Raw genomic sequence first — 17,381 nt, 5'->3', positions numbered from 1 at the left:
GTTTGTGCTCATGAGATAATACAGGCCAGCTAGCTTAAATTAGCTAGATCTAAGACATATTTATGTTGCTAGTTTAATACACCATTAAGCTACATGCCAGAAGTGATTTTGAGATGGCCTGTTTTTGTCAAAGGTTCCCCAAAGATCCTGGAATATAAGGAAAAGATTTTGAGCTTAATGATTTTACAATTCTCTGTAACGGTCATTTAATTCATTCATTTTGTATTGTATTATTATAATAGCATTATAATGTTATACTATTATATTGTATTATTATAATATAGTATTTTATTGTAATGTTATTATATTGTAGTATTGTATGGAGCCCCCGGCGGAGAAGGTCACGGCGAGGACTACTTTTACATGCAATATGTTTTGCGAAGCATTGATTTAACTTTTTAATATTTTTATATGTGAGGTACAGATGGATTTGATGAACATTCACACAATGCTCTCTAGTGCTCACCAGCTAGCAAAGCAAGTAGCAATTCCAGATGCAAGAAAGCAGGCATTGATTTCAATGTAGGATCTGGAGTCAAACTAAATCTTGATCCCAAATTACTGACCAATGGCATCATGGTTGAAATGAACACTTTTGCCACAGCACTGCAATCAGCCAAAAGCATTTTGTCACAGAGATATTGGAGTATAATTTTAATCTTAATTTGAAATATGAGCTGGATCGCAGTGCCTTTGCGGAGCAAACTATGACTAAAATTAGACTGAATGCAAAGAACCGACGTTCTTCGAATGAAAATGCTTTTTGAACTCCCTGACACGAGGTGCATACAAGAACCTACTTATGACAAAACTACATATTGCCCAAAATGCTATCAAGACAGAAATCATAAGCTTCGTCAGGATGAATCTGACCCTGGTCACATGCATGTGACCAGGGCACGAATGTATTGACACGTGCGATTATGACTGAAGTGGCTAGTTTTGCCACAAAATTGTGTGGAACAAAAAGTAAGATCATTAATTCACTCCTTGAACACAACTTCAACATTGACATGCAGAGCCAAGACATCGATCCTGCTGACCTGTTCCGCAGAGTGAAGGCACGAAAGGATGGCGGACTCGACTGGTTCAGTGAAGTTTTTGTTATTCAGCCAATTTCTCGCAGACAACCTGGTTATGTAGGTAAACTGAAAAGGGAAGCTGCCATGCAGATAAGTGAAAGGAAGGAAACTATCAAAAAAAGAAAGCTGGCACTGCAAACAAAGGAGGAAAGAGCCAAACTTCCAAGTCATAATATAAGTGACATAAAATCAAAGACCAATCATCAGAGTAAAGGAAACTGTTATCCCATTTGCACAGAGATAGGTTTGGATCTGGACGTGACGTCAAAATCAGGAGACAAACTAAAACTTGACTTGCAACTATTGACCAGAGCTGTAGTGATGGAGATATATAAATTTGCATCTCAGAAAGTAGGACACTATTTCCCACACACTGTGTATGACATCCTTGACTATAACTTTGCAAGCAATATCGTAAAACACGAGACAGAGGAAACAAGGTTTTCAAATTGCCATTTGTGTTTGCTCCCAAGGCTTCACAAAGGTTTGTAGAAAAGAGACATAATAAGAAATGTAAAAAATATTGAGGATGTTGAGCATTTAGTCCCAGGTGGACCTGCAGGATCCCTTCGATATACATTTATAACCATGTGTCCGAACTCTGAAAGCAATATTAAAACAGAATCAGTAAATGAGGGTGTCAAGTATTACATTCTGGCTGAACCACAAGGATCTGAAGGACATGCTATGCTAGCTGTATGTCCAAACACTGAGAGTAACATAAAAACAGGATCGGACCTTGAGGGTGTTAAATATTTAGTCCCAGTTGAAGCAGCAGCATCCCAGGGATACTCTATAACCATAGGTCAGGGCAATGAGAGTGCATTGATCAAAGAAGAGCAAGAAAATATTCCAGCTGACTCATACCATTATGGAGCTGTGTCATACACAGAAAGGGAAGAGGGCATCAAACAGGAATTAGATCCTTAATGTTCTAAAGTATAGTTTACACAAGAGGCAGGTGTGTTTTACACTTAGCAGATGCTATTAGCTGCTTTTATTGCTGTGAAAACTTATTTTCTGTTGGGGGAGAATGTAGTTGACTTATTTCAAAGCTGAAGGAATGTATATTTTAAAAAGCTTGTCGTTAAACTCTTACTCAAGACATGGAGGTGTGGGTTCAAAGCCCCAAAAACATGGATAGATCTGACTAAAATGTTTCAGTACAAAGTGCTGTCTATATGATACTTTAAAGCTTTGTTCTAAAAAAGTTGAAATTATTTAAGCTCCTTCAACAGTCATTTCTTAAGTTCGAGTATTTTTTGACACTGAACTTTAGTTTGTGGATAGTAGATAATTGTATTATAGTCATTTAAGACATTCTGGTCTGTTTTTAGTGCCTTATTAGTTTGTTTCTATTTATTTTTCAAAACTGTTGCTTTAAAAGCATTTAACACTAACTGTCCTGAGAAAGTAGGCCTATCAGGGTCAGCAAGGTTATGACAGTAAACTTGTAGTTGTAATATTGAAAGTGGGCTGTTGGTGGTGCTCCACACCAGCAGCTTTCTTCTCATTTCCTTTGGGGGCAGCAAAGACCTTCCAGACTCTACAAAGCTCATAAACCAAGGAGAAGCAATCAACTACAGACAGCTGCATCGCAGAGGAATTCACTCATCACATAGGCCAGATAGGAAAAAAGGAAATGAGGCAGAGTTTGCTCAACAGAATTACATGGTTCAACCCCACATAGGCTTTATTACAAAATAATGTACAACTTTGACTTGAGCTCTTTAAGTGCACATGTGCATCTCAGTAATGAATGTGAATTAAGCACATATCAGGCCCAAGAGTCATTTGGCTTTGACCTTTTCATCAACATCCACAGACAGCCAGAGATCTAAGGTTAAGTGGTTGTGCCTTCAAAATAAAAGTCTGTGTAAGTGAAAGTGGATAAAGGAAGTAGTCACCATATATGGAAAGTTTTTGGTTTGATCCAATCAAGCCATATGGCCATATGCAGCTTTTCTGTTTGAAAGTAGAAACGTTTCAGCACTTTTACCTATTGTCCATCTATCTGTTCTGAAACTAAATGAATCTGGCATATGTTCATCTAACATATGCAACTAACTATTGATAATTCCTTTTCCTTTTATTTTATGTATTTTCTCATTAAAAGTAAGGCAAAGTAACATGTAAAATGTATACACTGAGGCATTCAGACAAACTTACTCTACAACTTCAAAAGGCTTTTAAAAAGCTCAAAGGGGCAGGAAGGAAGTTGAGATCATATACTGTACAAAAAGGCAAGATAAACATGATTACATTCATTATAATTAACTAGAGATGGAATGGCAATTATTAGGCAAGGCAAGTTTATTTGTATAGCACATATCAACAACAAGGCAATTCAAAATGCTTTACATAAAACATAAAGTAACAGGGCAATATAAAGACATTTAAATACAAAAGCAAAACATGAATGATGGATGGAAAAAACAACTACTTATCCTTTCAGCAATCCAAAGATAAAACATGTAAAGGAGAAATGCCTTTCAGAAGTAAACAAAGACAATTATTTTGACTATGTCACTGGAACATATTGGAAAATGAAGATGGTTTGTGCTTGTTTGCCAATTTTTGACACACCCCACAGGAAAAGGTCCATCGTTGAGCTAAAGATAAAAAAAGATATGTTGGGAGTAGGATCTTAGTTCAGTTACAACGGGTTTCGTCTCATATGGTTTTTAACCAATATGTTGCCGTATTATAAGCGTCAAGGAGTTTTATTTTGAAAGAAATTCCCGGAAGTCCTGTGTATAATTCTGTGTGACTTGACTCTCTGGAGACGCTCATTTCCAGTCCACGCCCGCCCCGCCTGCTGGATCGGTTTCTCCCTCTACAGCAGCTCAGTTTGCCAGCCTGGACGTCGGATCACCGCCGCTAGTCTACTGCAACAGGTAAATGACCAGAAATCATTTCAGTGCTTAGCAGGACAGAACAAAATGTAGCACATGATGGACACTGACGCTGTTGAGCTTGTTTTCTTTTGGTTTTTCCTTTTCTTGGAAGGTAATTGTGGATGTCCTGCTTTATTATATCCTAATTAAAGGCGAGGCAGTGAAGCGTATTACCAATGTTTCTTTACAATGCTGCAGTACTTCTGTAGTAGATTTTTTTTGTCTACCATAAAAATATGTGAATTTCTGACACCTGTCACTCAACCCTGAGTGATCGCCTTTTGTCTGCGTTTTAGATGAAAAACACTCCATATCGCTGAAATATAGGTTCGTTAGATGTTAATGTTTATTTCTTAATATTCTTTAAATGCATTTGAACAAATTGCCTGACGTGGACTTATATTTAAAGAGTAATCTATTTGAAATGACCAAAATAAGGGCTGTCGGCTACAAATTGCCTCTATGTTATGCATATCCCTTGCACAAATAGGCAATAGACAATGGCTGTTTTTAATTATACCACAATATATATTTCTCCAGAGGGTATTCACCCTTTCCCCCTGAAAATTCAGTCTAACTAGTAATATGGCCATCCTTATTTTGAGAAAAAGAAATCTCTGTGATATTTCTGGAACTCCCCATAGGGGAGTGAGTGTCTGTGGTAGCCTTACTCATCCCAGCACACAGTGACCTTAATGTAGTTTGTAGTATGTTATCACATATAGCTATATTTTTTCCCTTTTTGTCTTAAAGGTGACTTAAATTTAGAGCTATATCTTTTATAGCATGGAAAATAATTTGCCAGGTGTGTTTTTTATCCCTTCTGTACCCAGCTTTAAATGCGTTATCAGATGTTTAGATTGTTTAAGGTCGGTGCAGTTTTCCAAGTTTAGCAATTTATCCATGCTCATTTTCATTCACTGCAGTATAGGCTAATTATAGAGATTGCTTGGTGTGTGTGTGTGTGTGTGTGTGTGTGTGTGTGTGTGTCCTGCTGCTCTCAGTGAAAACAGAAAGAGGAGGATTTCTTTGCTGAAGTGGCAAAGTCCATCTAAACTGCAGTTCTTATGACATCTGTCCTCATCCCAGCAGGGACTGTTGCATATCCACCTGCCAAGAAACAAATCATTGCATAACACACACATGCACTTAGACACGCACAAACATACATTCATTGGTGTGTTGAAAGTGGACGCTGATGGACTTTCAGGGTCCATTTTCATTTCATTTAATTTCATTTTCTGACTGTCACAGAAGCGTGACTGTGAATGCTGTATTGAGGACAATTTGGCATTATTCTTGGAGTCAAGAGTAAAAATCTTGTGCCAAGGGTGTATAAGTAAGAAGCTGCAGTAGGACATGCTGCTGAGAGCTGGGGGTGGGGGGAGTAAAGAGGCTTTGGTGAATCATTGCTTGAGCTGACCCACAAATGTGTCAAAAGGATAAATATAAGAAGATTCTTCTGGTGAAGTGTCCCCGATGTTCACCTGCAGCGCAACAGAGGAAGGTGTGTGGATGTCTTTGTATGTGTGTGCTTCTGTGCTGCTCTTGTGAATAGGCAGAAATTACAAGCACATACACACAGACTTCTTTCTTCCTCAGGCTCAGCAAAGCTTCCTGGGCTGTGTCTGCTAGAACAGGGTCCCCCTCTGTGCGAGGAGTGTGTGTCAGACACACTCGTGCACACAGGCCGACGCATTGATACGCACATCCGACCGGGCCAGTGCGGCGCACACAGGTGTCAATCAGCATGCAGGGCAGAGTCAAAGGTTCTTTGATTTCACTTTCTCCCTCAGTGCAGTGGCTCAGCAAACCGCTGGCCCTTAAAGTGTCTCACACTGTTCCCCAAAATCAAAAACTTTGAAAGTGCTACATGTAGCTTTTTAAAACTTCAGAAGCCATTTGACCATTCAGCAAGCAGTTTGGTTGAAGCATACAGACACCTGTAGATCTATTTGCACCGGTAACAGTGCCCTCCTCCTTTCTTGTGACTTAAAGCATTTCTCTTAAGATTTCCAGAACCGACATAACATCAGCATGGACTGAGCTATTAGGTAAATCAAATTAAAAATGCATACATTTCAGAAGTAAAGTATTTAGGTATTTAGGAACTGTGGGCAAATTGAGTGACACATTTTTCTTGTGAGCTTCTGAAGGTGCAGTCAGTGTAGATGTAGAGTGCCTCCTCTGCGCCTTGTGTTGATTTTGTGTTGTCTTTTATCCAGGATGTGTCTGTGTTTGAATAGAAAAGTCTCTCTTACACAGCCAATAGCAGATACTATCATGTTTTTGAAACCATGTCAGGCTATAAAAGTGTTTGTGTATGAGGGCGAATGAGTGTCTGCTAAATACTTTCATTTAAAGTGTTTGTTTAACCTTCCTCTTGTGTTCGCTTTCTGTTACCATCTCTTATGTTAACGGGTCGGTTTTGACCCGTGTCTTAAATCAGCTGTAAAATACACTAAAAACAATTAGCTATCATCCAATTTTTCTCATCTCTTGGTTACCTTGTTAGGCTTCCATATCCATGAAAATATTGGTTTTAATATTTTTGGTGTGGGCCTCTGGGCCTTTTTTTGTCAGTATACCCCTCGATTTCAATAAAAAAAAAATGGTAAAATGAACCTCAACAGAATCATATAAATAAATAAAAGGTTGTTGTGTTACCTGACTATTACTAAGCACTATTAGAACACATCTCTTAAATAAATTTGTTTTATTTATTTTTTAATTTTAATATTATTAACTATAGTAACATCTATGGTGTTACGGGTCAGTTTCGACCCATATATATTTACTTCAAGAAAAAGGCAAAAAAGTATTTTTTTCAGCAATAGAACTTTAATATAAACACAAAATGAAAAGCAGAACAGGTCATAACACAAAATATAGATTTGCAAGGTCAAACAAACAACAACCAATCCAGCAAATCAAACCAAAATACCAAATCAGAGTAAAAGTCTCTGTGTGCAAGAACATGCATGTGTATGTGTGTGTGTTTAGATGCATGTGTGGCAAAAAGTGACACTTTTAGTGTGTTCTTTGCAGAGATATTTCTTGCACTTGAAGCACAATACGTTTGTCTTTCTGTCCTTACTGCTTGGGCAGACTTGACACCTCTTTCTTTTAGAATCAGGTGGCCTGAGTGGGGTTGTGGCTGTGGCTGTTCTGGTTGGTGTTGAGGCAGGGCTGACTGAGGAGGAAGCTGTTGTGGATGCTCTTTGTGTTGCTGAGGGTGTGGACGGAGTGCAAGGTGAGCTCTGCAGCTGTCTGACCGAGGTGGCAGCGTCTGGGTCTCTGGGCAACTGTTCCCTTCGCTCAATGTGTGGCTTGACAAGTGAATTTCCCAGCTCCTCAAGAAACATTCTCCGCTTGGCTTTTTTGGTTGAGTTCCACCCTTGGTGGATGTGGGTCCACAACACAAATGCGTTACATGCAGACACATCAAGGATGTTGTAAAACACAACCATTGGCCATCTCCTGGTCATTCGCTGGCAAGTGTAGGTGGCAGTCAGCTTGTCCAGGTTGTCCACTCCTCCTTTGTTTTTGTTATAGTCGAGGATGATTGTGGGCTTTTTGTCACTTCCTGATGACACAGCTGCATCTTTGTGAAGAGTCGACATAAGTATCACATTCCGTTTTCTTTTTGGACAATATGAGACAACAGTGGTGGTGTCTGTAAAAGCAAACATTGAGGAAAGTGGAGCCCTGTCCTTCACCTGCAAGATTTCAGCAGGTAGCTCAGGTTTATTTTTCTTCACTGTGCCCACCATGGTAAGTTTCCTCCTGAGAAGTTCTTGTCCAAGGTCATAGCTGGTAAAAAAAATTGTCACAAGTGATATTGTGACCCTGCAGTCCAGCAGTCATATCGAGGACCACACGTTTTCCTTGGTTCTTCTCGGGGATGCCACTCGCAGCTTTGCCTGTGTAAATCTGTAGATTCCAGGCATAGCTGGTTTTTGCATCGCAGGCTGCCCAGATTTTTATGCCGTACTTCCCTGGCTTACTGGGTATGTATTGCCGGAAGGGGCATTTTCCTCGGAAAGGGACAAGACGTTCATCCACTGTCACCTCTGCCCCTGGGTTGAACATCAGTGGAAGGAGCTGCGTCCATCTCTCCCAGACATCCCTGATGGGGGCAAGCTTGTCAGATCTTGCTCTGGTATCTCTGTTGTCAAATCTGAGGACTCTTGATATCATGCGAAAGGTCTGAAGTGACATTGGTGCGCGGAAAATATTTCTGCCTGTCGATGCGTCCCAAAGACTATCAGTGGCCTCATTGCAGGATCTGTACACTCCAGCAAGAACACCAATATAGGCATCCAGGTATTCCTCATCAATGTCTTTCCACATGTCGCCCTGGACTTTTTTTCCTTCCAGGTTTGTCATAGCAATGATGACTCTTTTTAGTGACAATGGCATAAATAGCTCAAAACATGTCTTGATGTCACTGACTCTTGTCACAGCAAACCTTGTGATTCCAGGGGTCATTTTGATGACATTTGCAGCAGCTGTCCTGCCATGTTCATCATGAGGTACTGAGCTCCAAAAGATCTTACCATTTTTGGACTTGAATCTTTCAGCAGGAGCAGCTTCACCACCGGTGACCTCCTCATCAGACTCATCAGATGTGTCTGTGTCTTCTGGATGATACTCCACATTGTCTTCCTCCTCAGAAACCTGCTCATCCGTATCGCTATGCTGCTCTGTGTCCTCTCCCTCATTTTCACCAAAAAGGCTATCCAGAACTTGGGTCACTGTAAGTCCTCTTCTCATTTTCGCATGCTGCAAATTGGAGATGTGCACTCTGCAAGTCAAATGACCACTCAAATGAGTGGAATTGACGTAACATGTCTGGACATGCCCGTCTTTGTTTGTTTTGTTTTTGTGCAGGAATACTGGAAAACAAGGCAAAATGAGCATCCCCTAAAGCTCACATGATTGGGAGAGGAGCTGTCTGTCAGTGTTTTGGCTGACAGTTCACTTATGATTTAAGTTTTGGTTCTAATTATTGCTTTATAATCTGACTTTTATAACCGGGTCGAAACCGACCCGAACAACACAAAGGTCATAATTTCAACCAGAGCATTTTATAATTTAGTGAAAAAAAATTTTTTTGTTTTATTTTGTTGATATAGAGGTTCTTGACAAAGTCAAAAAGCCTTGACGCAATAAACTAATTTACGTGTTTTTTAATGCATTTAAAACTTGGAAACGGGTCGGTGCCGACCCGAACACCAGAGGAAGGATAAGGGAGTGTAAAGCGCACACACAGTATATACACACAGACTTTCACTCACATAGCTCAGCAGGCTATTAAGAGAATGCTTTTGTGTAATCTAGTAGGTAGAGGAATAGTTCACCCAATAATAATAATAATAATAATATATATATATATATATATATATATATATATATCTACTTGGCCTCATATCAGTTGAAACACTGGTGAATATATAACATACAGTGAGTCATTAACACAGCTTCATTTTAGCCCTTTCAAAGTACTTCTTTATTTCACAAAAATAACACAACATATCTCAAATTACATGGCCCAGTAATAATAACTTCAGCCCGGTTAGCCTCATTCCTGGCTAGTTTTAAACTAGCTAGTAACGGTAGAATGAAGATGAAGCTGACTACGCACACTTTACTACGTAAACTATGTTACTTTAATATGATTAACAAGATTTTGTTTGAGTAACTGCTTCATTTGTATTGTTTGTGCATTTTTGTTTGTATTTTCATAGATGGATTTATGGTTTGGGACTGCCATTATTGTTTGCTTGTGTGTGTGTGTGTGTTTATGGGTCATTTTGTGTATGAGCTTATACACTGGTACTAGGGCATATATTCAAGTGCATGCAGAGGCATACACCACAGTGAGCGGTTCATTGCTCTTAAGTAATTGGCAGTGTCGGGCATGTGCAGAGAAAGATTTATACTACAACAACCACAGACTCCCCTGCAGGAATTCACACAAAAAGAGGGAAGCCAATGATGGAGCAATAGTGTAACAAGAGCAGAAGAAGAGGGAGGGATGAAAGAAATTGGGTGGGAGTCATATAAGAGGGGATGCATGTTCGAGTGAGGGATGAATAAGAAATAGGAGAGCTGAAATGGAAAAGACAGAGTGGAGAGTGAAGTGAGGTAAACAGTGTGAAGGAATGATTTGCTGAAAGCAGAGAGGAGATTGCTTAGACCTGACAGGAATCACAGCCGAGGAGAAACCTTGCTTGTTAGCTATAGGCTCCTAGATGGATGGATAGATGGATTGATAGATAAATAGATTAAACAAGAGGAAATATGGGGGTAGGTCTGAGTGGTGGGACTAATAGAATCTGAAGAACAGGATTGAAATAGTTGCTAGAATAATGCAGGAACAGGAAGCTCAGTTTAGGGTGAAAAAGGAGGAAAACTACCTCTATAAAGAAGTGTACATTTTCAATTTGAAGATGTAGCAAGCACAGATGATCAAGAATATGGGTATATTGCCAGAGCAATTGAACTGAAAAATGATTCAGCAACAACAGCAAAGCAAAGGACGAGGATAAATAGCAAGAGAGAGGGAGAGAGGAAACAATATGGAACCCCTCCTGCAGAGGATTGTTATGTAGCAGGGCTTGCTATGATGATTAAAAAAAAAAGAAAGCCCATACACATAGGGCTTGTTTTGCAATTTACCATTTACCTGTTTGGGCTCATCTGTCCCTACCTCCTGGGACTCTGCCAGAGGTGTGTGTGTGTGTGTGTGTGTGTGTGTGTGTGTGTGTGGTAGTGGTGTGTGTGTATATATCCACAGCAACAGTGATCCTAGAGATGCTTGGCTACCAGATGAACACCATAAGCCACAAGGACCATCATCCCTCATGGAGGAGAAGGCTAGAGGCACAGCAAGTTAGTCAGCTCTCAGAGTTACAGAAAGGTGCAAGGAAGAAAGGACTCATCAAGAACTCAATGGGGCTGTGGAAAACAACTCTAGAAGCCAACTCAAAGCCAACTGCACAAGTCACCATCAAATGCGGGATATACCAAGGCAATGCACTATCCCCACTGTTGTTCTGCATAGGCCTGAACCCCTTCAGTCACACAAAGAGTGGCTACGGATACCGGTTCCGAAGTCGAGCAACCATCAGTCACCTCCTGTACATGGATGTCATCAAGCTGTATGCCGGGAATGAGCGAAACATCGACTCACTGATCCACGCTACCAGGATCTACAGCAATGACATTGGAATGTCATTTGCACTGGACAAGTGCGGTCGAATGGTATCAAAAAGAGGGAAAATGATCAGAACCGAGGGGGTTGAACTACCAGAAGGCAATATTGTAGATGTTCAGGACATCTACAAATACCTTGGGATCCCGCACATCCGAGCCATCAACACATACGCCCTGCCAGTCATCAGATACCCAGCTGGTATAATAAACTGGCCAAAGGGGGAGATAGAGGCCACTGATATCAAGACAAGGAAGCTCCTCAAAATGCATGGAGCGTTTCACCCCAAATCCAGCACACTGAGACTGTACACTAAACGGATCAAGGGAGGCAGAGGACTATTGAGTATCAAAACCACTGTCCAGGATGAAACAACAAAGATCCAGGAGTACATCGGGAAGATGGCCCCCAATGATGAACTGCTAAGTGAATACCTCAGGCAGCAGAAACCCGAGGATGATGATGATGATGATGAGGATGAACCATCATGGAGAGACAAGCCCCTGCACTGCACATACCACCAACAGAAGTGGCTGATATCAAGAAATCCTACGAGTGGCTGGGAAAGGCTGGATTAAAGGACAGCACAGAAGAATTAATCATGGCAGCACAAGAACAGGCACTCAGTATAAGATCAATAGAGGCTGGGGTCTACCATACCAGACAGGACCCCAGGTGCAAACTGTGCAAAGATGCCCCTGAGACGGTTCAGCACATAACAGCAGGGTGTAAGATGCAGGCAGGAACAGCGTACATAGAATGCCATAACCAAGTGGCTGGCATAGTGTACAGGAACATCTGCCGTGAGTATGGGCTGGAAGTCCCAAGGTCAAAATGGAAGTCACCTCCTAAGGTAGTTGAGAATGACCAAGCTAAGATCCTGTGATACTTCCGGATCCAGACAGACATCGTGTTGATTGACATGTAAACAGCAGAAGAAAGCCATGGTGATAGACAATAAATATTTACAGCATATCCCCAAAAAGACAAATATTTATATTCCGAAGAAGACACATTTATGTTCTTAATAAAGATATTTATATTCCTAATAAAGCAAATATTTATATCCATAAAAAGTCAAATATTTACATTTCTAATAAAACAAATATTTTAATTCCCATCAAGACGAATATTTACATGCAGTAAGAGAAATATTTATATTCCCCAATAAGAGACAAAGCCTAATTTAACGGTAATTGCACAGAAAGCCGAATGACAGACATATTAACACAGGAGAAATAAAGACACAAAAAGATTTGCAAAAGACTGCTGGCTCGAGCCGCCATCTGTGATCTGAGAGCGGACAATGATAAATGCTCCCTTCCTCCCAGACCACCATCATTTTTCCCTCCTCTGTGTCCCTCAACTGTCTGCCCTCCTCTTGCCTACTTCTCCCTGCTGGCATTGTCTGTATCTCTGCTCTTCCTTATTTTCTCCTCATCCTCCCCTCTCTCTCTCTCTGTCATTTTGTCCCCCTCCTCTCTCTTTATTTCCCCTCCTCTGTCCCTCCCTCGCACTGTCATCCCTCACCGTGTTAGCCCGTTCAGTGTGCTATCCTTGCATTGTGAACAGGGAGATGAGATTCTTCTTCTTCTTCTTTTTTTGGTCTTGCATGCATTTACATCCTTTCCATTCTCTTCCTTATTCACACACGCATGCTCGCGTCCCTCATTTATACCCGCCACTCCGTCACACACTCACACACACACAATCACACACACAATCACACTCACATATCTCTCTCTCTCTCTCTCTCTCTCTCTCTCTCTCTCTCTCTCTCTCTCTCTCTCTCTCTCTCTCTCTCTCTCTCTCTCTCTCTCTCTCTCTCTCTCCCTGCAGATGTCTGAGAGCTAGCCAGCTGAGTAGAGGACTTCCCTCTCTGCCTGTGCTCTCCACCTGCAGCCATGAATGGTAAGAACACTTTGTTTTTGTCTTGCATGTGCTTGTGTGTGCTCATGATGTGTTTGTCTGTGGGAGGCACACAAACTTAAAGGTGCATTTGTTTCAGTCTGTAATGATGTTTTGATGTTTGAACTGTTTGAATGGGATATTGATCTGGCGCTGGAGTTAAGGATCAGACATTAACTGAACCCATCTTTGGTCCCATGCAATTTTGCTAGAAATTATAGGCAATTATATGTATTGTTATAAGAAGGCTTGCAAATCATAAGCTATTTTGGTGTATGTTTTTGTATGGGGGACTGCCTCTGTTTCTGTTGTGCTCAGTCTTAAATATTATGCATCTCTTTTGTCCTTAGTGTGGACAGAATTGCTCAATAGTGTGTGTATGTGCGTTAATCCTTTTGTTTCCAGCCTTTGATCATAGATCAGTAGTTGCCGCTCCTTAAGAGCCTCTGTAAGAAATGCCTCAGAGAAAGTGTGTGTGTTTGTGTGTGCCGGATGCATCTTGTCCACATGACTAATTCTGCAGTTTAACAAAGTGCCAAATCCCACAACTACTCTCTCTGCTTTAATCCCATCCAGATAGACACTGGGAGAAAGCAATTCAGAAACACAACATCAGTATGTGATGAGTTTCTCCATGGAAACATACTGTATGGGAGGCTGAGCTCTTTGCGCTATTGCACAGTGAACACAGTGAATCTGAAATGAGGTAATTGTAAAGTCATCAGTCTGCAAATTTCCAAAACAGGTGGACAGTATGCAACACTCCTAGAGAAGGAGAGGAGGGTGTGTGTTGGCTGAAATGCTGCAGCGTGCAGAGACTGCTGATCCACTGTACCTACCTGAAACACCAACTTGTCCTCCCCAGGTGAAGCATTTGATATGTAAATAGTTTTGAAAGCAGTTATGTGGTTTCCCCCAGCAGACCAGTGCTGGATGTCTGGAGGTTTGACTCCAGAGTCTCCTAAGGACTGTACAGCACCTAGACAACAGCACACAGGCTGACAAAGGGAAGTAAAACCACCCGAGGCAGAGGCTCTTTGTGTCGCAGCTGCTGAGGAGGTGAACTGTTGTACAGTGAGTTTAAATTCAGCACAGGCATCTTTGCTGTGGAAGCTATTCCATGAGTACACTGCAGTTCTTTTCTTTGGATGGACTGTGTGTTATATTGTCTCAATATTGGCTAAAGGACTCTTGTGTATTTTGCTGAGTGTTTGTTCTCGGTTGCTGTGCAGGAAGCTGTTTTTATATGTTCAGTGTATAACAGGATGGTACATGTAGGTTACAATGATATCTTTTTTTATTTTAGTATTTTTATTAAGCCAGACCAAAGACAAGACAAGAATGCTGTGTAATGTTGTCATAGGTTAGCCCTATGCATACCCCCGTATTCATATCACAACTTAAAATGCATCCACTACATCTTATATGACAAGTCAGTTTACCATTCAACATGTTATCTCCCTAAAAACAGTGACAAAGGTCTTCAGGTTTAAACAGACACTCCACTCCAACCCCCCCTTGAAACATCAGAAGAATAACATATTCAATAATCCAACCAATACATCCGAACATCGAATATATACACAAAACATACACACTCCAAAACACATACCGGTCTCGAAGCTTTGCCCCTGGAGCTTGCAACCCAGGTGAGCCTCACCGAGTCCCCGCACCTTCACAGTATAAACACATGTACAACACAATCAGCCTTTCGCACACTTCACCCCATAGCCCCCTAGCAGCCCACACAACATTGTTCACACATACCATTTAATGCAGCCCTGAGGCAGGTGTCAGGTGATCTTTTTCCCTGGGGCACTGAGGGGTCAGCCCCTCAGTGCCCCAGGGAAAAAGATCACCTGTTTCCCCAAGGTTAAAAAAACAACAACAACAACAACAACAAAAAACTCTTGGCAAGAAAGCGAATAAGTGTTTTCCAAAATGTCAACGAGGTTACAGCTAAAAACAATTTTAAAGAATATGTAAAACACTTAAGTATCAAACAGCAGTCCTTTGTTATTATACTGATATTATAAAATTTGGCACCTCTCTATCTGGTCTCACACTGAGAGGCCATATGTTTCCAACACAAGTGTCAAGCCACAGAACACCCCTATGGATTCCGCCATTGCTGTGTAAGAAGCTTTGCAGTGCCCCAGTTATTCACAGAGCATTCAGCCCTCGCTGATACACACACTGAATCAACTGACAGGCCTGTGGATGTGGCAATGCTAGCTACATGTCCCAGTGGTGCTGTGCTAAATATCGCCTCCTTTCTCACTTACAATAGCCTCCAAATGAGGTCTGTCAAAGCCAACGAGACAATGTTAGGAATACTCACATCTCTGTGCGAGATTAATTACTTTCTCCTTTTTATGGCTTCATTTTGCTGACAATGCCAAAAACTAGGTTGGTTGCTGTCAGCTGATAACATTGGCTTTGTCAGGGAAAAAGCATATACCTGAACAGGTGTTGCTGTGGTGGTTTAGGGGAGAGTGAGTTTGTTTAGATATTGAAACCAGCTCAAGGCAATCGGCCAGAGTGTTCGCTAACAAACAGACATCTCCAAGTAAAGCAAGCAGCTGGCAGTTTTCGGTTATATCTGTTCATACATTTTGGAAAATCTTGAATCTTCCTCCCTTTAACTCTATAGTTGCTCACATTTAATCTTCTGGCTGCATACAAGGGACTGCTGCGCTGTAACTTCGTATCATTCCTCAGGGATGTATGTGTAATACGTGTGTGTGTGTGCGTGTGCTGCGGTCAACAAGAGCCAGTGGGGTGTTTGGGTTAGCGTAAGGGAGGAAGTTCCATCATCGGCAGGCTGGTATTTCCTGAAGCTGGTGAATAAATTAGACCCTAGATACCAGGTCTATAAAGACATACACCCATAATAGCACAAAGAATTGTATTTTGCCTAATAACAATATTATAGCTACTATATTACAGCTATAGTTTTGTCCTTATCTCTGTGTCTTCATTCCTACTCTCTGAATCTTTTGCAGAGATAAGGAAGAAAAGTGATCCCTCCATCTTATTTTCCCCTGATAATGGAATTGTTGAGACGAAATGTTTAGAGACAACTTCCTGTGTAAGATATTCTCTGTCACTGACATCTTAGGATAAGAATCTGAATTAGAGTAGCTTTATAAGTATCTCAAGTATACTTCCAACACTCAAGTATGTTGTTGACAGTATTTGGGGTATGAAGAAGGAATATGACATCATCATAAAAAAACCTATTGCATAATTGTTCATTATTTGCATCGATCATATAACAAAAAACAATGTACCAGGGCCAAAAACAACTATAGATTCAGTCTTTTTAAACAGCTGTAGTGTTTATATATGTTTGTCCCAGATTTTGTGACAAATATACCTCATGCACCTCATATTTAATTTCATCTTTGTGTACACTGCACATACATATTTTTTTATGTTGCCTTGCCATGAATTTTTAGGACAATTCCCTTAAGTATCCAAATCATGGCCTCCAATTTGATTTTAGTATTATTATAAGTATTAAGTATTTTCTGATAAAATCTGTCACTATAGCAACATACCATGTCCGGGGTTTTTTTTTTCAGTTTGGGGTTGAATTCAGTGTCAAGTTTGTTTGTTTTTTGTTTTCTTCATAAGATTGATTGTATTTTTGCGGGCACATTTCTTTTGGTAAACCATACATTCATACCAAGATCAGCTTTAAACCAATGATGAGATCATGATAATGGAAGGTGAATAATTTCAAGGACAAATTCTCAACAAACTCGGCATGTTGTCTTTATTTCACACGAAACTCACTGTTGTGAAAAAATCTGTGTAAACATTTTGTTTGAGGTTTGCATCACTGTGATCGCCATGGTAACAGCCGCTGGCATCAGGGAGGCCCGTCTGTTGCTGTCGAGCAGATAAAGATGACCTGTTTAGGAAGTGAGCTGCATAAGAGCTGATATACAAAGTATGTTCGTTGACTTCCATCCATAACATTGCAACTATCCACTTTACAGCTGTAGCATTGGCCGTTCCTTACATCGACCCATCCGTTTCTACTGTCTGAATGTAGTTTACAGTTGATAAACTAGTCCGACACTCAGCTACTCCTAGTTTGAATTCATCTTTTGTGCGTCACTCTCCTTCTTTATCTCTGCTGCCTGGACTCATTATCTGCCATAGTCTCCTTATCTACATCTCTGCCATTCAGTTACTGCCATATGGAGAGATCCATCTGTGCACAATGTCCATACAGTCAGTCCTTTTCTTAAAAATGGCTTCAGA

General features: G+C 40.7%; 1 protein-coding gene and 1 pseudogene across 6 annotated transcripts in view; one reads left to right on the top strand and one right to left on the bottom strand.

Moving 5' to 3' along the window:
• Positions 1-3,838: 3,838 nt before the first annotated feature.
• itsn2a (intersectin 2a) overlaps positions 3,839-17,381 on the top strand; it is a 40,685-nt gene continuing 27,142 nt past the window's right edge. For 5 of the 6 annotated variants that reach the window (XM_044168373.1, XM_044168374.1, XM_044168371.1 and 2 more), the window contains exons 1-2: positions 3,839-3,979; positions 13,038-13,109. In XM_044168373.1, coding sequence (XP_044024308.1) covers positions 13,103-13,109 — 7 coding nt within the window. In that variant the 5' untranslated portion in view covers positions 3,839-3,979; positions 13,038-13,102. Of the gene's footprint in view, positions 3,980-13,037; positions 13,110-13,682; positions 13,813-17,381 lie in introns of all 6 variants that reach the window. The other variant, XM_044168372.1, reaches the window with a different exon arrangement.
• Positions 6,608-9,275, bottom strand: LOC122862749 (annotated as a pseudogene).

This window comes from Siniperca chuatsi, linkage group LG16, assembly GCF_020085105.1.
Source record: "Siniperca chuatsi isolate FFG_IHB_CAS linkage group LG16, ASM2008510v1, whole genome shotgun sequence".
Classification (NCBI taxonomy): Eukaryota; Metazoa; Chordata; class Actinopteri; order Centrarchiformes; family Sinipercidae; genus Siniperca; species Siniperca chuatsi.
Note: the sequence above shows the minus strand (reverse complement) of the source record. Positions and strands in the feature narration are given on the sequence as shown.